This window comes from Crinia signifera, chromosome 1 (assembly GCF_055691185.1).
Source record: "Crinia signifera chromosome 1, ASM5569118v1, whole genome shotgun sequence".
NCBI lineage: Eukaryota > Metazoa > Chordata > Amphibia > Anura > Myobatrachidae > Crinia > Crinia signifera.
The window spans coordinates 464,688,348-464,713,532 of NC_139217.1; the positions used below are offsets into that span (position 1 = coordinate 464,688,348).

At 55.3% G+C, this 25,185-nt stretch overlaps 1 protein-coding gene across 1 annotated transcript in view; it reads left to right on the forward strand.

The window, feature by feature from the left end:
• Nucleotides 1-342: 342 nt before the first annotated feature.
• Nucleotides 343-25,185, forward strand: part of LOC146023085 (elongation factor 2-like) — a 58,773-nt gene continuing 33,930 nt past the window's right edge. Inside the window, exons 1-5 of the mRNA XM_083155335.1 lie at nucleotides 343-429; nucleotides 5,031-5,245; nucleotides 9,826-10,007; nucleotides 13,584-13,795; nucleotides 13,899-14,080. Of these exons, the coding sequence (XP_083011461.1) occupies nucleotides 427-429; nucleotides 5,031-5,245; nucleotides 9,826-10,007; nucleotides 13,584-13,795; nucleotides 13,899-14,080 (794 nt within the window). The 5' untranslated portion in view covers nucleotides 343-426. The remainder of the gene's footprint in view (nucleotides 430-5,030; nucleotides 5,246-9,825; nucleotides 10,008-13,583; nucleotides 13,796-13,898; nucleotides 14,081-25,185) is intronic.

Genomic DNA, 25,185 nt, shown 5'->3' on the forward strand with positions numbered 1-25,185 from the left:
ACCTGGATCATGCAGAGCACACCTGGATCATGCAGAGCACACCTGGGCGCTGCAGAGCACTCCTGGATCATGCAGAGCACACCTGGGCCCTGCAGAGCACACCTGGATCATGCAGAGCACACCTGGGCCCTGCAGAGCACACCTGGATCATGCAGAGCACACCTGGGCCCTGCAGAGCACACCTGGATCATGCAGAGCACACCTGGATCATGCAGCAGGCTCAGCATTGGCTGATGCAGGGTTTGGTCCTCTCTCTGCCAGCATCTGGTTGTCATGATTACAGAGCTGGCCACACCCCACATCCCCAAGTACCACCACGTGACCCCTCCCTGTCATCCCGCAGTGACGTCACCCTCCTCCTCCTTCTCCCGAGTCCTCCATCAGTGAGGCGGCTTCTCCCGGGGACCGGCAGACATCGGCGGCGCCATGGTGAGTCCCGGCGCGGAAAGGGCGCTGTTCAGGGTATAGGTCCCCTCGCCATGTTACCGGAGCCCTGCCCAGCAGCAGCTGTGACCCCGGGGCACCCTCAATGTCACCCCCATCTGCTCTGCGGCACCTGCCCGGCTCCTGCTGCGTCACCTCAGACTGTCCCAGGGTTGTACCACTCCTCCTGCCTATCTGTGCCATGATGTGGTACCACTACTGCTGCCTATCTGTGCCATGTGGTACCACCACTACTGCTGCCTATCTGTGCCATGTGGTACCACTACTGCTGCCTATCTGTGCCAGGGTGGTACCATTACTGCTGCCTACCTGTGCCATGTGGTACCACTGCTGCTGCATATCTGTGCCAGGGTGGTACCACTACTGCTGCCTATCTGTGCCATGCTGGTACCACTACTGTTGCCTATCTGTGCCAGGGTTGTACCACTCCTCCTGCCTATCTGTGCTGTGCCAGGGTTGTACCACTACTGCTCCCTATCTGTGCCAGGGTGGTACCACTACTGCTGCCCATCTGTGCCAGGGTGGTACCACTACTGCTGCCCATCTGTGCCAGGGTGGTACCACTCCTCCTGCCTATCTGTGCCAGGGTTGTACCTGCTGCCTATCTGTGGCAGGGTGGTACCACTACTGCTGCCTATCTGTGCCAGGGTGGTACCACTACTGCTGCCTATCTGTGCCATGCTGGTAACCCTGCTGCTGCCCATGTGTGCCAAGGTGGTACCACTGCTGCCCATCTGTGCCACGACGGTGGTACCACTGCTGCTGCCCATCTGTGCCATGGTGGTACCACTGCTGCTGCCCATCTGTGCCATGGTGGTACCACTGCTGCTGCCCATCTGTGTCATGGTGGTACCACTGCTGCTGCCCATATGTGTCATTTGCTACCACTGCTGCTGCCCATCTGTGCCATGGTGGTAACACTGCTATCAGTGCCTTGCTGATACCACTGCTGCTACCCATCTCTGCCATGGTGATACCACTGCTATTGCCCATCTGTGCCATGGTGATACCACTGCTACCCTTCTGTGCCTTGCTCATACAACTGCTGCTACCCATCTCTGCCATGCTAATACCACTACTGCTACCCTTCTGTGCCATGCTGATACCACTGCTGTTGCCTATTTGTGCCAGGTTGGTACCACTGCTACTGACTATCTGTGCCATGCTGATACCACTGCTGCCTATCTGTGCCATTGTGATAAGAGGGGGGCACACTGCTGTCTGTACCATGGTGATAAGAGGGGGGCACACTGCTGCTCTCTGTACCATGGGGATAAGAAGGGGGCACACTGCTGTCTGTACCATGGTGATAAGATGGGGTACACTGCTGCTGTCTGTACCATGGTGTCAAGAGGGGGGCACAATGCTGCTGCCTGTACCATGGTGATAAGAGGGGGTACACTGCTGCTGTCTGTACCATGGGGATAAGAGGGGGTACACTGCTGCTGTCTGTACCATGGGGATAAGAGGGGGTACACTGCTGCTCTCAGTACCATGGTGATAAGAGGGGGTACACTGCTGCCGTCTGTACCATGGTGATAAGAGGGGGGCACACTGCTGCTGTCTGTACCATGGTGATAAGAGGGGGGCATACTTCCACTGTCTGTATCGTGGGGATAAGAGGGGGGCACACTGCTGCTGTCTGTACTGTGGGGATAAGAGGGGGGCACACTGCTGCTGTCTGTACCGTGGGGATAAGAGGGGGGCACACTGCCGCTGTCTGTACCGTGGGGATAAGAGGGGGCACACTGCCGCTGTCTGTACCGTGGTGATAAGAGGGGGTTATACTGCTGCTGCTGTCTGTACCATGATGATAAGAGGGGGGCACACTGCCGCTGTCTGTACCATGGTGATAATAGGGGGGCACAGGGGGCACACTGCTGTCTGTACCATGGTGATAAGAGGGGGTTACACTGCTGCTGCTGTCTGTACCGTGGGGATAAGAGGGGGGCACACTGCCGCTGTCTGTACCATGGTGATAAGAGGGGGGCACAATGCTGCTGTCTGTACCATGGTGATAAGAGGGGGCACACTGCTGCTGTCTGTACCATGATGATAATAGGGGGGCACACTGCTGTCTGTACCATGGTGATAAGAGGGGGGCACTACTGCTGTCTGTACCATGGTGATAAGAGGGGGGCACACGGCTGCTGTCTGTACCATGGTGATAAGAGGGAGGCACACTGCTGCTGTCTGTACCATGGTGGTAAGAGGGGGCCACACTGCCGCTGTCTGTACCATGGTGATAAGAGGGGGGCACACTGCTGCTGTCTGTACCATGGGGATAAGAGGGTGCTGCTGTCTGTGCCATGGTGATAAGAGGGGGTCACACTGCTGCTGTCTGTACCATGGTGATAAGAGGGGGGCACACCGCTGCTGTCTGTACCGTGGTGATAAGAGGGGGGCACAATGCTGCTGCCTGTACCATGGTGATAAGAGGGGGGCACACTGCTGCTGTCTGTACCATGGTGATAAGATGGGTGTTAGCACTATAACCTCGGGTGACGTTGCTGGTGTTGGCTTAGTCACCTCAGTTTAGGTGCTGCTGGTGATGGGTGTCGGCACTGTGACCTCGGGTCATGTTGCTGGTGTTGGCTCTGTCACCCTGGTTTAGGTGGTGCAGGTGATGCGTGTCAGCACTGTGGCCTCAGGTCATGTTGGTGTCGGCACTGTGACCTCGGCTTAGGTGCCGCTGGTGATGGGTGTTAGCACAGGATACGGTCGATTGGTCGACCTAAAGATGGTCGACAGTCATTAGGTTGACACCACTAGGTCAACATACTGAATGGTCAACATGGTCTAGGTCGACAGTCAAGAGGTCGACATGTGGTTTTTCACAGTTTTTTGAGCCGACATGCGGTATTTCATGCCCTACATCCACTAGGGCACGGTGGGAGAATAAAATAGTGTGCCGAGCGCAGCGAGCCATGTGAGGGGACACAGTGCACTTAAAACTGTGTCCATGTTCAGTGAAAAAACAGTGAAAGACCCATGTCGACCTTTTTCACTGACGACCTAGACCATGTCGACCTAATGCTTGTGTCGACATAGGCCCCTGTCGACCTTCCAGTATGTCAACCTAATGACTGTCGACCATCTTTAGGTCGACCATACAATCCACACCTGTCGGCACTGTGACCTCGGGTCATGTTGCTGGTGTCGGCACTGTGACCTCGGTTTAGGTGCCGCTGGTTATGGGTGTCGGCACTGTGACCTCGGGCCACGTTGCTGGTGTCGGCACTGTGACCTCGGTTTAGGTGCCGCTGGTGATGGGTGTCGGCACTGTGACCTCGGGTCATGTTGCTGGTGTCGGCACTGTGACCTCGGTTTAGGTGCCACTGGTGATGGGTGTCGGCACTGTGAACTCGGGTCACGTTGCTGGTGACGGCACTGTGACCTCGGTTTGGGTACCGCTGGTGATGGGTGTCGGCACTGTGACCTCGGATCATGTTGCTGGTGTCGGCACTGTGACCTCGGTTTGGGTGCCGCTGGTAATGGGTGTCGGCACTGTGACCTCAGGTCATGTTGCTGGTGTCGGCACTGTGACCTCGGTTTAGGTGCTGCTGGTGATGGCTGTCAGCACTGTGACCTCAGGTCATGTTGCTGGTGTCGGCACTGTGACCTCGGTCTAGGTGCAGCTGGTGATGGCTGTCAGCACTGTGACCTCGGGTCATGTTGCTGGTGTCGACACTGTGACCTCGGTTTAGGTGCCGCTGGGAATGGGTGTCGGCGCTGTGACCTCGGGTCACGTTGCTGGTGTTGGCACTGTGACCTCGGTTTAGGTGCCGCTAGTGATTGGTGCAGCAGTTCCATCTATTGCCTGACATACACATAACAGAGATGCAATGCCAGGAACGATACCATACAAGACACGGTGCTCCCTGGCAGTGCTGGCACTGGCCATTTGCTCTCCTCTGTGAATCAGGTTATGGGCATTAATAATGCAGACACGGGATCTTCAGCTGCCCAGTAACCCTGATGACAGAAGTCACCATCACCCTGGGGCAGATTCATGTAAAGGCACTGCGGTACGTAGTTATCAATGGGTTAATGCACTTTGTGAGCCACAATCGGTTGGCCACAAATTTCACAGTGTAAAATCGTGGGTGACATTAAAGCGAGCATTGGTGGCTATTTTGTGCCAGCCCACCACCCTGATTTGTACAATGGCAACAGGCGGGCATTGCGCCAATGTTACATGTTATTTCTGCGGTAAGGGACCTCGATAAAGTGCCTGAAAAAGGGGGATATCACTCTGATCTCCCCAAATGACCACTATGAAAGCAGGTGAGGACCATCAGCAAAGCATTCCTGCTAATTCAATTGTTGCTATTTACCTTCATACAATCTATAAGCCGTCGCTGCTGCACATATGCGAGACGCCGGAATAAAAGGACCGCCACATCATCTTCCCGGTGGTTCTTGCAGCGCCGCTGTAGGGTGTGTGATGTGGGGCCCTCCATTGCGTGCCCCTCACCAGGCCCAAGGTGGAGTTTGTGTTGTCTCCTACCTGAGAGCTCCAGAGATTCCCTGTATATGCTATGCCTCTTCCCTGTGTACTTACCTCACTGTCTGTCTCCACACAGGTGAACTTCACGATAGACCAGATCCGGGCGATCATGGACAAGAAGTCCAACATCCGGAACATGTCTGTGATTGCTCATGTTGACCATGGCAAATCCACTCTAACAGATTCCTTGGTCTGCAAAGCTGGAATCATTGCCTCTGCCCGAGCCGGCGAAACGCGCTTCACAGACACGCGCAAGGACGAGCAGGAGCGCTGCATCACCATTAAATCCACGTAAGTGCCGCTGGCCTTCTTCAGGTTGGGTCACAAGTTATCGTACCATTGGATGTGCGGTTCCAGTGACGCAGTGTTTGTGTGTTCGGGGGCAGTGCCAGCATCACCCTCCAGCCTGTACACCCTCTGCCTTCTCGTATGCTCCATCCAGCCTATCACCTTCCTGTAAGAGATCCGTAACGGATTGACCATCTGGAATGCCAGTAGTACCGGTCATCCTGCCAGCTCTGCCTGCCAGGCTGCTTCGTCACTGCCTCGCCAGGTGATGTGAGAGTTGGTGCGACTGTTTATGTACAAGGCACACTACTGTGTGCACTATGTGTAAGCAACACTACCCTGGCCATTATGTGTATGTTGCACTACTGTGTGCACTATGTGTAAGCAACACTACCCTGGCCATTATGTGTATGTTGCACTACTGTGTGCACTATGTGTAAGCAACACTACCCTGGCCATTATGTGTATGTTGCACTACTGTGTGCACTATGTGTAAGCAACACTACCCTGGCCATTATGTGTATGTTGCACTACTGTGTGCACTATGTGTATGCAACACTACCATGGCCATTATGTGTATGTTGCACTACTGTGTGCACTATGTGTATGCAACACTACCCTGGCCATTATGTGTATGTTGCACTACTGTGTGCACTATATGTAAGCAACACTACCCTGGTCATTATGTGTAGCACTACTGATGGCATTATGTGTAAGTGACATTAACATGGGCCTAGATGTGTAAAAATCACTACTACTGAAGACATTATATATAAGGAACGCTGCTACTGTAGGCATTATGGGCCCGATTCTGGTTCCCTCGCAAAGGAAAATTCCTTCTCAAATGGACAAAACCATGTGCACTGCAGGGGGGGGGGGGCAAATTTAACATGTGCAGAGAGAGTTAGATTTGGGTATTTTGTTTCTGTGCAGGGAAAATACTGACTGCTTTATTTTTACACTGAAATATAGATCTAACTTTGAAGTAAAATCCCACCCAAATCTAACTCTCTCTGCACATGTTACATCTGCCCCACCTGCAGTGCATATGGTTTTGTCCATTTGAGAAGGAATTTGCCTTTGCGCGTGAACCAGAATAAGGGCCTATGTGTATAAGGGGCGCTACCGTGTGGCGTAATGTGTATAAGGGGTACTACTGTCTGAAGTAACAATACTGTGCTCGGCTGTGTGTCATGAATAAGGTATACACCCATTGTGAAAACACACCCCTTTTTTGTGTTGCGTGTGCTGTCTCTTTTGTACGGCATGTGATGGAGGGTGGGTATAAATGTAGTTTGCAGGGGGACGCCGGACACCCTAGCATCGGCCCTGGACAGGTTGCCTGACGTAAGATTGCTTGGAGAACCCATTGCTCCGGCTGTGACCAGATGCAGACTAGAATGTCTTCTACAACTGCCGGTCAGCAGAGTCAGTGCGCACGTCCTCCCCTCCCCCAGGCCGTGGCCGGCAGATACTGTGTCTCCGGCTTTCCGAGGAATACATTTCATCCCTTCACTCCACCTTTTTTTAGCTCCTCTTTGCAAGCTGAAGCCTGTGGATAGGGAGTCGGAGGCAGCGAGGGCAGATTATTTTTAGACTCCAGTTTCACAACCGGTGTCTGTGTGATAGCTGTGGTCCGTCACTTAGTGCTGAGACCTGGGGGCCGAGCGTCCAAATGTGCTGTATAAGAGAAACGAATAACCCCCCTGTCCCCACGCCCCATATGTCCCAGTCACACGACCAGTAGACTGTTTGCATTTTCAGATATACCCAGTGTGGGTAAGAGGTGGGCACGGTTTGCACCCTACAACCCCATAGTATGAGGTTTATATGTACAAGGGAAGGTGGGTTTGCTGCTGGGGATGTCGGTGTCTGGAATATGGCTGCTTGGCCATAATGCGACCGTCCTCCCAGTTCTTTGCCCAGCGCAGATCTGTCATTATTAAAAACCTAGAACGGGCATCAGATCACTCTGTAGTGCCCTCCTGAGTCACCCCAGAACGTCTTTAAGGGTTTATGTAGTGCTGCCAGTTTATGCAGCGCTGTACAGGAAATAGGGTTCCAGATGATTTACTAAAAACAGACACGTTCAAAATGTCGACCTGCATTATGCACATGGGCAAAATGTCGCCATTTTAAATGTGGGAAATGTTTTTTTTTGATAATTTTTTACATACATACATCCACGTAGGCATAGAAGGTAAAAAACGGTGTGCCCAGCACAGCGAGGCACCGAGCCCAGCACAGCGAGGCACCGAGCCCAGCACAGCGAGGCACCGAGCCCGCAGCGAGTCATGCGAAGGGGCGCAGTGCACTTATATGGCGACTTATGTCGATTGAGACACCCGAAAAAAAACAGGGAAAAAAATGCTTGTCGACATCGTGACTGTGTCGGTATTTGACTGTCGGTAAATCATATCATACCCCAGGGGGTACGAGTCATAGGGTTAACACCATAAAGGTCGACATACGTTAGGCTGACCACTAAAGGTCGACAGGGCTTATGTCGACACATGAAACAGGTCGACATGGCTACGGTCAGAAAGTCAACACAAGCATTAGGTCGACAATGGGACGGTCAACAGTCAAAAGAACGACATAAGGTTTCACAGTATTTTGCACGAATTTCGCTGCAAGTCGACATGAACCGTGCGGTCAGCATGGCGGCGTTAACCTGCTTACTGGGCTCCAAACACAGGCAACCAGGTCTGAATCGGGACCCCCGTCTTCGTACCTGTGCGGGGTTCCGCCTTATTGGCCCTGACAATAAGATCAGGGAGCGGACTTGGCCTTGGAACTTTTACCGTTCGCAGACGGATTCTCACATTAGCGCAAGGAATCAGGCTGCCGCGTTTATCTGTGTTATAAACCGGTAATAACTGTAGCAGAGAACGGGGCGATAACATGCGGCAGACTGAGACAGGTGTGTAACAGGACACCAGCTCCCCGGTGCCAGGCCGGCATGGAAACCACCATGAAACGTGTGAGGACAGCTGCACGTCACGTGTGTCCGTTCTCCGAGAGCCAGGTGTAATCACACAGTGAAGAACATGTGCACATCGTGTATAGAAGATCTGCAGTGTTTAGGTCAACAGGTTGACGCCAAATTGTCAACATGCATTACTGTAGGTCGACAGATACAAATGAAAGGTCGAAACAAGTGTTTTTTTTTCTGTGGTACTTGTTTCCTAGCACGGCCACAATCGTTGGGATCGTGTACCTTAAGTTAAGGTACACGATCCCAACGATGGACCCGATTTCCTTTGAAATCAGGTCCATTTTGCTTGCTAAGGTAAAAAATCGGGGGCATTGCGTCGGTCGGGACCATTAACGTTGGTCCCAACGCGACCGACGCGATGCCCCTGATTTTGCCATAGGCTTCAATGTTAGAATATTTTTTAACATTGAAATCGTGAGCATCGCGTCGGTCTTGTGCCATTATAATGGCACAAGATGAGATGGACTTGATTAAGTCCATCTCACATTGAAAAAAATTTGAAAAATGTGAAATGGGACAATATGACCCATTTCACATTATATATGGCCCCGTCATCACCCCACGATAGACGCCAACCCAAAGCGTGGCGAGGGGCGGCGGTGCGCGTCCTCCGACCTTTTCATTCCCCTACTATCCACGTCGGCGTGGAGTTGAGAATATATAGTATACGTCCCCAGGTATACGTGTCCCCTCGCGGGGCTCGCTGCGCTCGCCACACTATATATTCTCAACTCCACGCCGACGTGGATAGTAGGGGAATGAAAAGGTCGGAGGACGCGCACCGCCGCCCCTCGCGGGCTCGCCAAGCTTCGGGTTGGCATCTATCGTGGGGTGGGGTTTACGTTTTAAATTTTGGGGGTCTAGGGAATATTTTACATTGAATCCAATGTAAAATCGGGTCCCGGGACCCAATTCACATTTGATTCAATCAAAAGATCGGGTCGGTCGCGTCGATCGCATCGCATGCGACCAAATTGCATGCGATGCGATCGACGCGATTTTTCCGACACGACCACCCCGATATAAATCGGTGTGGCCGTGCTAGGAAACAAGTACCTTTTCTGTATTTTGGGGTCATATCTGTGTATGTTTGGTAATATTTCACCAACATCAGTAAAAACTTCTATCCTTTCACTTTCAACCATTGTCACTTTAACCGTATAAATCTGGTGACCCCAAGAACTGCCGACTGTCCATCTGTCGATCTTTTGTTACAGTTGACCTATATTGTCTGTCTTTCATGATGGTTAGCGAACGGATGGGTAGATGTAAGAGGGGCACAAGCCTCATACACACTACGCGAGAATTTAAAAGATATCACTTTGAAGGGCCCTTAAACATATAGGGCCTGATTCAAGACCAAGCAGCGGTCACCTCCCCTCACATGCAGCCAAAGAGGAGAGATATCGACCATCGAATGATTTCTCTCCCCTTCAGAAATAAAAGTCTAAACTGACATCAGACACTGGCCCCTGACAGCCATCGACCTGCCTGTGTTCCCGGTGTCCGCCCCCACCCGGCACCTCTGTCTTCTGAACATGCCGGTTGAATTTGCTACATACGGCCTTCTGTATTTGCATTGCAGGGCAATCTCCCTGTACTACGAGCTCCTGGAGAACGACCTGGCCTTCATCAAGCAGTGCAAGGATGGCCCCGGGTTCCTTATAAACCTGATAGATTCTCCCGGTCACGTAGACTTCTCTTCCGAGGTGACGGCGGCGCTCCGAGTTACAGATGGCGCACTGGTTGTGGTCGATTGCGTATCCGGTAAGTTCCCCAGTCCGGTGTATCAATGCTGATAGTATCGTATGCCTACCCTCTGCTGGTAACATACGCCGGGTCATCTGCGGTGCCCTGGGATCTCCCGACAGTCTGTTACACCTGGTCTGACACCCCCATCTTATAAGAGGCGTGGCTTTGTGGAAAGGGGCCTGACCTCACGGGGAGCGCTGCTGGCATTATAGGGGGTGTGCAGCTTGGCCTTCAGGAACTCTGCAGGACTGCCGGCTCCTCCTCAGTGACCGGAGCCAAGTGCTGCAGGTTAATGTCACAGTGCAGCACATGGCGCCTGTCACTGTGGAGGAGGAGTCGTCGTTTTGGTGTCAGAGAGCCTAATTCTGACTTGGGAGTAAAGCAAAACAACAATAAACTGCAGCAGTCTGCGCTGCAAGTGGTGCACATAAGTGTATTATGTTTGCATGCAGGATATATACTGCCTGCTTCTGCATGTAGCCCACACATGCTGGGCAGCTTTATGTTACACTGAACATGGACATGCCCCTCCCACATCTTTCTGTGCACATTACATCTGCCCCCTGCAGCGCTGCGTGGTTTCACTCAGGGGCACAGTTACTAATGCTGAGTACACACTAAGATGGCATGCCCGTAGATTCGAGGTCACACTGATCGTGGTTTATCCAAGTATACATATTGTACTTCAGATATATCTAGCTGGGTGCGGGCCGACATGATGTGTCAGTGAATGACGTTGTTCACGGATATATCATTTGTATCCACCCAGCACTTATATTGGGTTATATATTACGAATGCAGTCATTTTACAGACGGTCAAAATCCTGACATGTTCAAAATGCTGGCATTCATTACGCCGACATGGCCCAAATGCCGACTGTCAACATGACATTTAAAATGTCGACATGTCAGAGTCATGATTTTTTTCGTGATTTTTTTTTCTTTGAAACCGACTTGTTCTTACTTCATGATCTAAGTAAGTATAGAGTTAGATTATAGTAGTGTGCTGAGAGACGCTGTGTCGGAAGCACGGCAGCGCATCGGTACATATATACGGTGTTCTTGTCCACATAAACAACAAAAATGTTGCCATTTTGACATGGACAGCGTCCCCCCGCTTCGGGCAAGGGGCCTGGCTACACTCGGCACACTATTTTATTAAATCCAAAAATACACTGGTAGGCTAATTGGCTCCAAACAAATTAACCCTAGAATGTCTGTGTGTGCGTGTATATGTGGTAGGGAATATAGATTGTAAGCTCCACTGGGGCAGGGACTGATGTAACTGTTCACCTACTCTCTGTACAGCGCTGCGGAATATGTGTGCGCTATATAAATAACTGCTAATAAATAAAATCCTCCCACCACGCCGTAGTGGATGGTAGGGCATGAAATACCGCCTGTCGGCACATATTGGACCAAAAAGACTTGCGTCAACCTTTTGACTGTCCACCTTCCCATTGTCGGCCATGAGTATGTTGAACATTCAATGGTGTCGACCTACTGACTGTTGACCATAGGGTTTCGACCTAATGAATGTTGACCTAGACCTGGTCGACCCAGGGTCCGGGTACCTGGACGTATACTCTTCCCTCAGCATCATTCATGTAACCCAGGGGCAGATGTATTAAGCTCGGTGAAGTGATAAAGTGTCTGGTCTTTATCACCGGCCAATCAGCTCCTAACTGTCATTTTTCAAACCAAACCTGTAACTTCACAGTTAGGAGCTGATTGGCCGGTGATAAAGTACTAGCCACATTATCACTTCACCGAGCTTAATAAATCTACCACCCAGTTCCTTATTTGCTCCAGACAGAACGCTTATGATGAAGGAATCCCGTCTGTGCACGAGAGGATTATATTACACAGTGACCATCCAGTGACATTATCTGCAGCATCACTGACCCGGAGTCACGCACATAAACAACCAGCCAGGGATCTGTCCTTACTGCAGGAGCCAGTGTCTGGGCTTAGGACAGGGAGGGTGCCGGACGGGGTCCCGACAGTCGGAACAGCATGCCACACCTGGACAGGGATACATTCCAACTAGGGATGCCAATCCCGGGGCATTTTTTCAATCCCGGGATCCGGGATTGAAAAATGCTCAATTCTGGGATTCCCGGGATCCCGGGATTGGCATCCTTAGTTTGCTGGCATGTGCCCTATACCCACCCCCACACCGGCCGACCCGCAGATTTACTTACATTGGCAGGCGGGCGGCCGGGAGTGGTGTGGGTTCTGAGGTGCACGGTGCCGTCGGGCTCGTGCACCTCCTCATATCAGCACTGCAGCCGGGAGGAAGGCGCGGGCGGGCCGGCGTCGGTGAAGGGGCGGGCTGGCCGGCGCAGGAGAAGAGGTGGGTGCGGGCGGCCAGGAGGAGTGACACTGACAGCAGTGTGGGGCTGTGGGCGGTGTGCGTGGCCTGCACAGCGTGACCGTCACGCTGCGCAGGCCGCACGCAGGGGTCTGGAACAGTCGGGCAGCGTCTGAGCGAGTGTTCAGACGCTGCCCGGTATTAGACTGCGCATGCGCAGTCTAATACCGAAATCCCGGGATTGGATACTCCAATCCCGGGATTGAAATCCCGGACTTTTTAGGGCCAAATCCCGGGATCCCGCCGATTCCGATCCCGGGATTGGCCACCCTAATTCCAACCAGTAACATTCAGAAGATGCTCATATGACTCATAGGGGCAGATGTATTAAGCCTTAACAAGAGATAAATGCAAGGGTGATAAGGAGAGATAACGTCCAGCCAATCAGCTCCTTACTGACTTTTTTCAAACACAGGCTGTAACATGGCAGTTAGCAGGTGATTGGCTGGACGTTTATCTCTCCTTATCACCCTTGGATTTATCTCTTGTTAAAGCTTAATACATCTGCCCCAATGTGCCACCAGAGATCCAGATAGACGTCCTACTAAACCCGGAACCTCTTCCACAGTGCGATACGACAGAACGGTTATCTGTGTATAAACATAGGAACCACATTACTCTAAAAATACTTTAACAAAGGGTCTGATTCACAGATGGAGGCAGTGTCCGGGCGCAGTGGGGGGCCCATTGAGGTTCTAGGGGTCCATTTATTATTGTATGTTTGCGGCTATTGGGGGGGTATTCAATCTGGGGTCACGGCAGTCGAGCGGACCCTGTCCCATTCTCGGTCTGCTCAGCCGAGAAATCACAGGCGGGATTCAATGTCCCGCCTGCAGCGGGACGAGAAGGGGGCGTGGCCACGAGCTGCGGCCGGGAAGAGGAGGGCTGCGGTCGGGAGCGCGTCACTTCCCGGCCGTTCTGGGCAGAATGAGCCCACTGCTTGTGAAGTCGGGCTCGTTCTGACGAGATACCCTGTTCAATGCTGTCGGGGAAGACCGCATTGAATAGGGCCCCAGCAGCCATCTCCCCCATTGGGAGATGGTCGCCAGTGATTGAATACCCCCATAGTCTCAAATATTAAGTACCCCCTGTATGTAAGAAGGAGGGACCTGCTGCAATCCCTTCTTTTTGGGCTGGCAGCCACATCCCCTATAGGTTTCTATGGGGGATGCAAGGCTGCCCAATCATTCCGTCTTCTTTTTCTTCCTATGTTTAAGGCGTTTGTGTTCAGACGGAGACCGTCTTGCGGCAAGCCATCGCCGAACGCATCAAACCAGTCCTCATGATGAACAAGATGGACCGAGCGCTGCTGGAGCTGCAGCTGGAACCCGAGGAGTTGTACCTGACCTTCCAGCGCATAGTGGAGAACGTCAATGTCATCATCTCTACCTACGGAGAGGGGGAATTCGGGCCCATGGGGAATATTATGGTAATGTCTGGTCTGCATACAGTCAGTCAGTGCTCTGGTTGGTTGATCGTTCAGCCAATTGGAATACAGAGAGAAGTTATGAATGATTTCTGTGTATCGGCAGATTGACCCGGTGATTGGCACAGTCGGCTTTGGCTCTGGTCTGCACGGCTGGGCCTTCACCCTGAAGCAATTCGCAGAGATGTACGTGGCCAAGTTTTCTGGCAAGGGCGATAAGTCGCAGCTTCCCTCGGCCGAGCGAGCGAAGAAGGTGGAAGACATGATGAAGAAATTGTGGGGAGACAAGTACGTAGGCGCATTCCTGTTGCTATTGAATCTCCATAGACACTAATAGCATTTGCTCCACCAGACCCAGGTCTGAGTTTTTTACAGACCCGCCCAGAAAACGGCAATTGTCCGTCCCGTCCCCCCCCCCCCCCCTAACGCCAGCTACTTGTCAAATTGCGAGTAGTTATTTTTGCTATTTGGGCTCATGCAGGCGCCCTACAATCCGTAAGCATGCAAAGATATTTGATAATCGAACGGACTGCAAATTTGCACAATAGCGATCAGCTCTGAATCAGCCCCAACGTTCGGTCAGGTTATTTCAGCCTTGACACTACAGCAAGACAAATTCAAATCAGCATAGTAATTAAACGGTGAGGGGTAAATGTCCGGAGCTTGGAGACGTGATATCTATCCTCATAAAGACCGGTGTGCGCAAGGTGATAATGCTCCAGCCAATCAGCTGATAACTGTCAATTTACATATTGCAGCTGATTGGCTGGAGCATTATCACCGCACACATAACCGTATTTATGGGGATCGATACCACTTCTCCAAGCTGCAAACTTTTACCCCTGAGTCATGTCCTCCAGATGTAAATTAGTGATGGGGAAGAGGCGGCCCAGGGGCCTCGTACAGCCCTCCGAGCCCTCACTCATAGCCCCGATCTCTTCCTGCTTTGTTGTCCTGTTTGTTTCTTGTTGCTGGTAATCCTAATGTAAAAGGTCTACTGATCTGTTACTACAGATGGGTATATTCTCATTGATTTAAATATATTATATTTAAGTTCCCACTAAGATTAAGAGCAACTTTTGAAGATTGGTTGGTAGGGGCACCTACTGCCCCCCCCCCCTCCCCCCAAGGCGTGTTAAATTTATGTGTACCCCTCCTCTCTATTCGAAATATCCACAGTACTTATGAGTGGAGTGGAAAAGAGCAGAAAATGTGTCCGGTCAGGAATCGGGTCCCTCTGTGTCTGGCCGCTGGCTGTGTACTGTCTCCGGTAGCGGAGGAGTAGTGTGCGGTCAGGAATCGGGTCCCTCTGTGTCTGGCCGCTGGCTATGTACTGTCTCCGGTAGTGGAGGAGTAGTGTGCGGTCAGGAATCAGGTCCCTCTGTGTCTGGCCGCTGGCTGTGTACTGTCTCCGGTAGTGGAGGAGTAGTGTGCGGTCAGGAATCGTGTCCCTCTGTGTCTGGCCGCTGGCTGTGTACTGTCTCTGTAGCGGAGGAGTAGTGTGTGGTCAGGAATCGGGTCCCTCTGTGTCATGGCCACTGGCTGTGTACTGTCTCCGGTAGCGGAGGAGTAGTGTGCGGTCAGGAATCGGGTCCCTCTGTGTCAGGCTGCTGGCTGTGTACTGTCTCCGGTAGCGGAGGAGTAGTGTGCAGTCAGGAATCGGGTCCCTCTGTGTCTGGCCGCTGGCTGTGTACTGTCTCCGGTAGCAGAGGAGTAGTGTGCGGTCAGGAATCGGGTCCCTCTGTGTCTGGTCGCTGGCTGTGTACTGTCTCCGGTAGCGGAGGAGTAGTGTGTGGTCAGGAATCGGGTCCCTCTGTGTCTGGCCGCTGGCTGTGTACTGTCTCCGGTAGTGGAGGAGTAGTGTGCGGTCAGGAATCGGGCCCCTCTGTGTCTGGCCGCTGGCTGTGTACTGTCTCCGGTAGCGGAGGAGTAGTGTGCGGTCAGGAATCGGGTCCCTCTGTGTCTGGCCGCTGGCTGTGTACTGTCTCCGGTAGTGGAGGAGTAATGTGCGGTCAGGAATCGGGCCCCTCTGTGTCTGGCTGCTGGCTGTGTACTGTCTCCGGTAGTGGAGGAGTAGTGTGCGGTCAGGAATCGTGTCCCTCTGTGTCTGGCCGCTGGCTGTGTACTGTCTCTGTAGCGGAGGAGTAGTGTGTGGTCAGGAATCGGGTCCCTCTGTGTCATGGCCACTGGCTGTGTACTGTCTCCGGTAGCGGAGGAGTAGTGTGCGGTCAGGAATCGGGTCCCTCTGTGTCAGGCTGCTGGCTGTGTACTGTCTCCGGTAGCGGAGGAGTAGTGTGCAGTCAGGAATCGGGCCCCTCTATGTCTGGCCGCTGGCTGTGTACTGTCTCCGGTAGTATAGGAGTAGTGTGTGGTCAGGAATCGGGTCCCTCTGTGTCTGGCCGCTGGCTGTGTACTGTCTCCGGTAGCAGAGGAGTAGTGTGCGGTCAGGAATCGGGTCCCTCTGTGTCTGGTCGCTGGCTGTGTACTGTCTCCGGTAGCGGAGGAGTAGTGTGTGGTCAGGAATCAGGTCCCTCTGTGTCTGGCCGCTGGCTGTGTACTGTCTCCGGTAGTGGAGGAGTAGTGTGCGGTCAGGAATCGGGCCCCTCTGTGTCTGGCCGCTGGCTGTGTACTGTCTCCGGTAGTGGAGGAGTAGTGTGCGGTCAGGAATCGGGTCCCTCTGTGTCTGGCCGCTGGCTGTGTACTGTCTCCGGTAGCGGAGGAGCAGTGTGTGGTCGGGAATCGGGTCCCTCTGTGTCTGGCCACTGGCTGTGTACTGTCTCCGGTAGCAGAGGAGTAGTGTGCGGTCAGGAATCGGACCCCTCTGTGTCTGGCCGCTGGCTGTGTACTGTCTCCAGCAGTGGAGGAGTAGTGTGCGGTCAGGAATCAGGTCCCTCTGTATCTGGCCGCTGGCTGTGTACTGTCTCCGGTAGCGGAGGAGTAGTGTGCGGTCAGGAATCGGGTCCCTCTGTGTCTGGACGCTGGCTGTGTACTGTCTCCAGCAGTGGAGGAGTAGTGTGCGGTCAGGAATCAGGTCCCTCTGTATCTGGCCGCTGGCTGTGTACTGTCTCCGGTAGTGGAGGAGTAGTGTGCGGTCAGGAATCGGGTCCCTCTGTGTCTGGCCGCTGGCTGTGTACTGTCTCCGGTAGTGGAGGAGTAGTGTGCGGTCAGGAATCAGGTCCCTCAGTATCTGGCCGCTGGCTGTGTACTGTCTCCGGTAGCGGAGGAGTAGTGTGCAGTCAGGAATCTGGTCCGTCTGTGTCTGGCCGCTGGCTGTGTACTGTCTCCGGTAGCGGATTAGTAGTGTGCGGTCAGGAATCGGGTCCCTCTGTGTCTGGCCGCTGGTTGTGTACTGTCTCAGGTAGGGGAGGAGTAGTGTGCGGTCAGGAATCGGGTCCCTCTGTGTCTGGCCGCTGGCTGTGTACTGTCTCTGGTAGCGGAGGAGTAGTGTGCGGTCAGGAATCGGGTCCCTCTGTGTCTGGCCGCTGGCTGCATACTGTCTCTGGTAGTGGAGGAGTAGTGTGCGGTCAGGAATCGGGTCCCTCTGTGTCTGGCCGCTGGCTGTGTACTGTCTCTGGTAGCGGAGGAGTAGTGTGTGGTCAGGAATCGGGTCCCTCTGTGTCTGGCCGCTGGCTGTGTACTGTCTCCGGTAGTGGAGGAGTAGTGTGCGGTCAGGAATCGGTCCCTCTGTGTCTGGCCGCTGGCTGTGTGCTGTCTCCGGTAGTGGAGGAGTAGTGTGCGGTCTGGAATCGCTTCCTCTGTGTCTGGCCGCTGGCTGTGTACTGTCTCCGGTAGCGGAGGAGTAGTGTGTGGTCAGGAATCTGGTCCTTCAGTGTCTGGCCGCTGGCTGTGTACTGTCTCCGGTAGCGTAGTGTGCAGTCAGGAATCGGGCCCCTCTGTGTCTGGCCGCTGGCTGTGTACTGTCTCCGGTAGCGGAGGAGTAGCGTGCGGTCAGGAATCGGGTCCCTCTGTGTCTGGCCGCTGGCTGTGTACTGTCTCCGGTAGCGGAGGAGCAGTGTGTGGTCAGGAATCGGGTCCCTCTGTGTCTGGCCACTGGCTGTGTACTGTCTCCGGTAGCAGAGGAGTAGTGTGCGGTCAGGAATCGGACCCCTCTGTGTCTGGCCGCTGGCTGTGTACTGTCTCCGGTAGCGGAGGAGTAGTGTGTGGTCAGGAATCAGGTCCCTCTGTGTCATGGCCACTGGCTGTGTACTGTCTCCAGCAGTGGAGGAGTAGTGTGCGGTCAGGAATCAGGTCCCTCTGTATCTGGCCGCTGGCTGTGTACTGTCTCCGGTAGCGGAGGAGTAGTGTGCGGTCAGGAATCGGGTCCCTCTGTGTCTGGACGCTGGCTGTGTACTGTCTCCAGCAGTGGAGGAGTAGTGTGCGGTCAGGAATCAGGTCCCTCTGTATCTGGCCGCTGGCTGTGTACTGTCTCCGGTAGCGGAGGAGTAGTGTGCGGTCAGGAATCGGGTCCCTCTGTGTCTGGACGCTGGCTGTGTACTGTCTCCGGTAGTGGAGGAGTAGTGTGCGGTCAGGAATCAGGTCCCTCTGTATCTGGCCGCTGGCTGTGTACTGTCTCCGGTAGCGGAGGAGTAGTGTGCAGTCAGGAATCTGGTCCGTCTGTGTCTGGCCGCTGGCTGTGTACTGTCTCCGGTAGCGGATTAGTAGTGTGCGGTCAGGAATCGGGTCCCTCTGTGTCTGGCCGCTGGTTGTGTACTGTCTCAGGTAGGGGAGGAGTAGTGTGCGGTCAGGAATCAGGCCCCTCTGTGTCTGGCCGCTGGCTGTGTACTGTCTCTGGTAGCGGAGGAGTAGTGTGCGGTCAGGAATCGGGTCCCTCTGTGTCTGGCCGCTGGCTGCATACTGTCTCTGGTAGTGGAGGAGTAGTGTGCGGTCAGGAATCGGGTCCCTCTGTGTCATGGCCACTGGCTGTGTACTGTCTCCGGTAGTGGAGGAGCAGTGTGCGGTCAGGAATCGGGTCCCTCTGTGTCTGGCAGCTGGCTGTGTACTGTCTCCGGTAGCGGAGGAGTAGTGTGCGGTCAGGAATCGGGTCCCTCTGTGTCTGGCCGCTGGCTGTGTACTGTCTCCGGTAGTGGAGGAGTAGTGTGCGGTCAGGAATCGTGTCCCTCTGTGTCTGGCCGCTGGCTGTGTAATGTCTCTGGTAGCGTAGGCGTAGTGTGCGGTCAGGAATCGGGTCCCTCTGTGTCTGGCCGCTGGCTGTGTACTGTCTCTGGTAGCGGAGGAGTAGTGTGCGGTCAGGAATCGGGTCCCTCTGTGTCTGGTCGCTGGCTGTGTACTGTCTCTGGTACCGGAGGAGTAGTGTGCGGTCAGGAATCCGGTCCCTCTGTGTCTGGCCGCTGGCTGTGTAATGTCTCTGGTAGCGTAGGCGTAGTGTGCGGTCAGGAATCGGGTCCCTCTGTGTCTGGCCGCTGGCTGTGTACTGTCTCTGGTAGCGGAGGAGTAGTGTGCGGTCAGGAATCGGGTCCCTCTGTGTCTGGTCGCTGGCTGTGTACTGTCTCTGGTACCGGAGGAGTAGTGTGCGGTCAGGAATCGGGTCCCTCTGTGTCTGGCTGCTGGCTGTGTACTGTCTCCGGTAGTGGAGGAGTAGTGTGCGGTCAGGAATCGTGTCCCTCTGTGTCTGGCCGTTGGCTGTGTACTGTCTCCGGTAGTGGAGGAGTAGTGTGCGGTCAGGAATCGGGTCCCTCTGTGTCTGGCCGCTGGCTGTGTACTGTCTCTGTAGCGGAGGAGTAGTGTGTGGTCAGGAATCGGGTCCCTCTGTGTCATGGCCACTGGCTGTGTACTGTCTCCGGTAGCGGAGGAGTAGTGTGCGGTCAGGAATCGGGTCCCTCTGTGTCTGGCCGCTGGCTGTGTACTGTCTCCGGTAGCGGAGGAGTAGTGTGCAGTCAGGAATCGGGCCCCTCTATGTCTGGCCGCTGGCTGTGTACTGTCTCCGGTAGTATAGGAGTAGTGTGTGGTCAGGAATCGGGTCCCTCTGTGTCTGGCCGCTGGCTGTGTACTGTCTCCGGTAGCAGAGGAGTAGTGTGCGGTCAGGAATCGGGTCCCTCTGTGTCTGGTCGCTGGCTGTGTACTGTCTCCGGTAGCGGAGGAGTAGTGTGTGGTCAGGAATCAGGTCCCTCTGTGTCTGGCCGCTGGCTGTGTACTGTCTCCGGTAGTGGAGGAGTAGTGTGCGGTCAGGAATCGGGCCCCTCTGTGTCTGGCCGCTGGCTGTGTACTGTCTCCGGTAGCGGAGGAGTAGTGTGCGGTCAGGAATCGGGTCCCTCTGTGTCTGGCCGCTGGCTGTGTACTGTCTCCGGTAGTGGAGGAGTAGTGTGCGGTCAGGAATCGTGTCCCTCTGTGTCTGGCCGCTGGCTGTGTACTGTCTCTGTAGCGGAGGAGTAGTGTGTGGTCAGGAATCGGGTCCCTCTGTGTCATGGCCACTGGCTGTGTACTGTCTCCGGTAGCGGAGGAGTAGTGTGCGGTCAGGAATCGGGTCCCTCTGTGTCAGGCTGCTGGCTGTGTACTGTCTCCGGTAGCGGAGGAGTAGTGTGCAGTCAGGAATCGGGCCCCTCTATGTCTGGCCGCTGGCTGTGTACTGTCTCCGGTAGTATAGGAGTAGTGTGTGGTCAGGAATCGGGTCCCTCTGTGTCTGGCCGCTGGCTGTGTACTGTCTCCGGTAGCAGAGGAGTAGTGTGCGGTCAGGAATCGGGTCCCTCTGTGTCTGGTCGCTGGCTGTGTACTGTCTCCGGTAGCGGAGGAGTAGTGTGTGGTCAGGAATCAGGTCCCTCTGTGTCTGGCCGCTGGCTGTGTACTGTCTCCGGTAGTGGAGGAGTAGTGTGCGGTCAGGAATCGGGCCCCTCTGTGTCTGGCCGCTGGCTGTGTACTGTCTCCGGTAGTGGAGGAGTAGTGTGCGGTCAGGAATCGGGTCCCTCTGTGTCTGGCCGCTGGCTGTGTACTGTCTCCGGTAGCGGAGGAGCAGTGTGTGGTCAGGAATCGGGTCCCTCTGTGTCTGGCCACTGGCTGTGTACTGTCTCCGGTAGCAGAGGAGTAGTGTGCGGTCAGGAATCGGACCCCTCTGTGTCTGGCCGCTGGCTGTGTACTGTCTCCAGCAGTGGAGGAGTAGTGTGCGGTCAGGAATCAGGTCCCTCTGTATCTGGCCGCTGGCTGTGTACTGTCTCCGGTAGCGGAGGAGTAGTGTGCGGTCAGGAATCGGGTCCCTCTGTGTCTGGACGCTGGCTGTGTACTGTCTCCAGCAGTGGAGGAGTAGTGTGCGGTCAGGAATCAGGTCCCTCTGTATCTGGCCGCTGGCTGTGTACTGTCTCCGGTAGCGGAGGAGTAGTGTGCGGTCAGGAATCGGGTCCCTCTGTGTCTGGCCGCTGGCTGTGTACTGTCTCCGGTAGCGGAGGAGTAGTGTGCAGTCAGGAATCTGGTCCGTCTGTGTCTGGCCGCTGGCTGTGTACTGTCTCCGGTAGCGGAGAAGTAGTGTGCGGTCAGGAATTGGGTCCCCCTGTGTCTGGCTGCTGGCTGTGTACTGTCTCCGGTAGCAGAGGAGTAGTGTGCGGTCAGGAATCGGCTCCCTCTGTGTCTGGCCGCTGGCTGTGTACTGTCTCTGGTAGCGGAGGAGTAGTGTGCGGTCAGGAATCGGGTCCCTCTGTGTCTGGCCGCTGGCTGTGTACTGTCTCCGGTAGCGGAGGAGAAGTGTGCGGTCAGGAATCGGGTCCCTCTGTGTCTGGCCGCTGGCTGTGTACTGTCTCCGGTAGCGGAGGAGTAGTGTGCGGTCAGGAATCGGGTCCCTCTGTGTCTGGCCGCTGGCTGTGTACTGTCTCTGGTAGCGGAGGAGTAGTGTGCGGTCAGGAATCGGGTCCCTCTGTGTCTGGCCGCTGGCTGCATACTGTCTCTGGTAGTGGAGGAGTAGTGTGCGGTCAGGAATCGGGTCCCTCTGTGTCTGGCCGCTGGCTGTGTACTGTCTCTGGTAGCGGAGGAGTAGTGTGTGGTCAGGAATCGGGTCCCTCTGTGTCTGGCCGCTGGCTGTGTGCTGTCTCTGGTAGCGGAGGAGTAGTGTGCGGTCAGGAATCGGGTCCCTCTGTGTCTGGCCGCTGGCTGCATACTGTCTCTGGTAGTGGAGGAGTAGTGTGCGGTCAGGAATCGGGTCCCTCTGTGTCTGGCCGCTGGCTGTGTACTGTCTCTGGTAGCGGAGGAGTAGTGTGTGGTCAGGAATCGGGTCCCTCTGTGTCTGGCCGCTGGCTGTGTGCTGTCTCTGGTAGCGGAGGAGTAGTGTGCGGTCAGGAATCGGGTCCCTCTGTGTCTGGCCGCTGGCTGTGTACTGTCTCTGGTAGCGGAGGAGTAGTGTGCGGTCAGGAATCGGGTCCCTCTGTGTCTGGCCGCTGGCTGCATACTGTCTCTGGTAGTGGAGGAGTAGTGTGCGGTCAGGAATCGGGTCCCTCTGTGTCTGGCCGCTGGCTGTGTACTGTCTCTGGTAGCGGAGGAGTAGTGTGTGGTCAGGAATCGGGTCCCTCTGTGTCTGGCCACTGGCTGTGTACTGTCTCCGGTAGCAGAGGAGTAGTGTGCGGTCAGGAATCGGACCCCTCTGTGTCTGGCCGCTGGCTGTGTACTGTCTCCAGCAGTGGAGGAGTAGTGTGCGGTCAGGAATCAGGTCCCTCTGTATCTGGCCGCTGGCTGTGTACTGTCTCCGGTAGCGGAGGAGTAGTGTGCGGTCAGGAATCGGGTCCCTCTGTGTCTGGACGCTGGCTGTGTACTGTCTCCAGCAGTGGAGGAGTAGTGTGCGGTCAGGAATCAGGTCCCTCTGTATCTGGCCGCTGGCTGTGTACTGTCTCCGGTAGTGGAGGAGTAGTGTGCGGTCAGGAATCAGGTCCCTCTGTATCTGGCCGCTGGCTGTGTACTGTCTCCGGTAGCGGAGGAGTAGTGTGCAGTCAGGAATCTGGTCCGTCTGTGTCTGGCCGCTGGCTGTGTACTGTCTCCGGTAGCGGAGGAGTAGTGTGCGGTCAGGAATTGGGTCCCCCTGTGTCTGGCTGCTGGCTGTGTACTGTCTCCGGTAGCAGAGGAGTAGTGTGCGGTCAGGAATCGGCTCCCTCTGTGTCTGGCCGCTGGCTGTGTACTGTCTCTGGTAGCGGAGGAGTAGTGTGCGGTCAGGAATCGGGTCCCTCTGTGTCTGGCCGCTGGCTGTGTACTGTCTCTGGTAGCGGAGGAGAAGTGTGCGGTCAGGAATCGGGTCCCTCTGTGTCTGGCCGCTGGCTGTGTACTGTCTCCGGTAGCGGAGGAGTAGTGTGCGGTCAGGAATCGGGTCCCTCTGTGTCTGGCCGCTGGCTGTGTACTGTCTCCGGTAGCGGAGGAGTAGTGTGCGGTCAGGAATCGGGTCCCTCTGTGTCTGGCCGCTGGCTGTGTACTGTCTCTGGTAGCGGAGGAGTAGTGTGCGGTCAGGAATCGGGTCCCTCTGTGTCTGGCCGCTGGCTGCATACTGTCTCTGGTAGTGGAGGAGTAGTGTGCGGTCAGGAATCGGGTCCCTCTGTGTCTGGCCGCTGGCTGTGTACTGTCTCTGGTAGCGGAGGAGTAGTGTGTGGTCAGGAATCGGGTCCCTCTGTGTCTGGCCGCTGGCTGTGTGCTGTCTCCGGTAGTGGAGGAGTAGTGTGCGGTCAGGAATCGGGTCCCTCTGTGTCTGGCCGCTGGCTGTGTACTGTCTCCGGTAGCGGAGTAGTAGTGTGCGGTCTGGAATCGCTTCCTCTGTGTCTGGCCGCTGGCTGTGTACTGTCTCCGGTAGCGGAGGAGTAGTGTGTGGTCAGGAATCGGGCCCCTCTGTGTCTGGCAGCTGGTTGTGTACTGTCTCCGGTAGTGGAGGAGTAGTGTGCGGTCAGGAATCGGGCCCCTCTGTGTTTGGCCACTGGCTGTGTACTGTCTCCGGTAGCGGAGGAGTAGTGTGTGGTCAGGAATCTGGTCCTTCAGTGTCTGGCCGCTGGCTGTGTACTGTCTCCAGTAGCGGATAAGTAGTGTGCAGTCAGGAATCGGGCCCCTCTGTGTCTGGCCGCTGGCTGTGTACTGTCTCCGGTAGCGGAGGAGTAGCGTGCGGTCAGGAATCGGGCCCCTCTGTGTCTGGCCGCTGGCTGTGTACTGTCTCCGGTAGCGGAGGAGTAGCGTGCGGTCAGGAATCGGGCCCCTCTGTGTCTGGCCACTGGCTGTGTACTGTCTCCGGTAGCAGAGGAGTAGTGTGCGGTCAGGAATCGGGTCCCTCTGTGTCTGGCCGCTGGCTGTGTACTGTCTCTGTAGCGGAGGAGTAGTGTGCGGTCAGGAATCGGGTCCCTCTGTGTCTGGCCGCTGGCTGTGTACTGTCTCTGGTAGCGGAGGAGTAGTGTGCGGTCAGGAATCAGGTCCCTCTGTGTCTGGCCGCTGGCTGTGTACTGTCTCCGGTAGCGGAGGAGTAGTGTGTGGTCAGGAATCGGGTCCCTCTGTGTCTGGCCGCTGGCTGTGTACTGTCTCCGGTAGCGGAGGAGTAGTGTGTGGTCAGGAATCGGGTCCCTCTGTGTCTGGCCGCTGGCTGTGTACTGTCTCCGGTAGCAGAGGAGTAGTGTGTGGTCAGGAATCGGGCCCCTCTGTGTCTGGCCGCTGGCTGTGTACTGTCTCTGGTAGTGGAGGAGTAGTGTGCGGTCTGGAATCGGGCCCCTGTGTCTGGCCGCAGGCTGTCCCCGGTAGCGGAGGAGTAGTGTGCGGTCAGGAATCAGGTCCCTCTGTGTCTGGCCGCTGGCAGTGTACTGTCCCCGGTAGCAGAGGAGTAGTGTGTGGTCAGGAATCGGGTCCCTCTGTGTCTGGCCGCTGGCTGTGTACTGTCTCCGGTAGCGGAGGAGTAGTGTGCAGTCAGGAATCGGGTCCCTCTGTGTCTGGCCGCTGGCTGTGTACTGTCACTGGTAGCGGAGGAGAAGTGTGCGGTCAGGAATCGGGCCCCTCTGTGTCTGGCCGCTGGCTGTGTACTGTCTCTGGTAGCGGAGGAGTAGTGTGCGGTCAGGAATCGGGTCCCTCTGTGTCTGGCCGCTGGCTGTGTACTGTCTCCAGTAGCGGAGGAGTAGTGTGCGGTCTGAAATCGGGCCCCTCTGTGTCTGGCCGCTGGCTGTGTACTGTCTCTGGTAGCGGAGGAGAAGTGTGCGGTCAGGAATCGGGCCCCTCTGTGTCTGGCCGCTGGCTGCATACTGTCTCCGGCAGCGGAGGAGTAGTGTGCAGTCAGGAATCGGGTCCCTCTGTGTCTGGCCGCTGGCTGTGTACTGTCTCTGGTAGCGGAGGAGAAGTGTGCGGTCAGGAATCGGGCCCCTCTGTGTCTGGCCGCTGGCTGTGTACTGTCTCTGGTAGCGGAGGAGTAGTGTGCGGTCAGGAATCGGGTCCCTCTGTGTCTGGCCGCTGGCTGT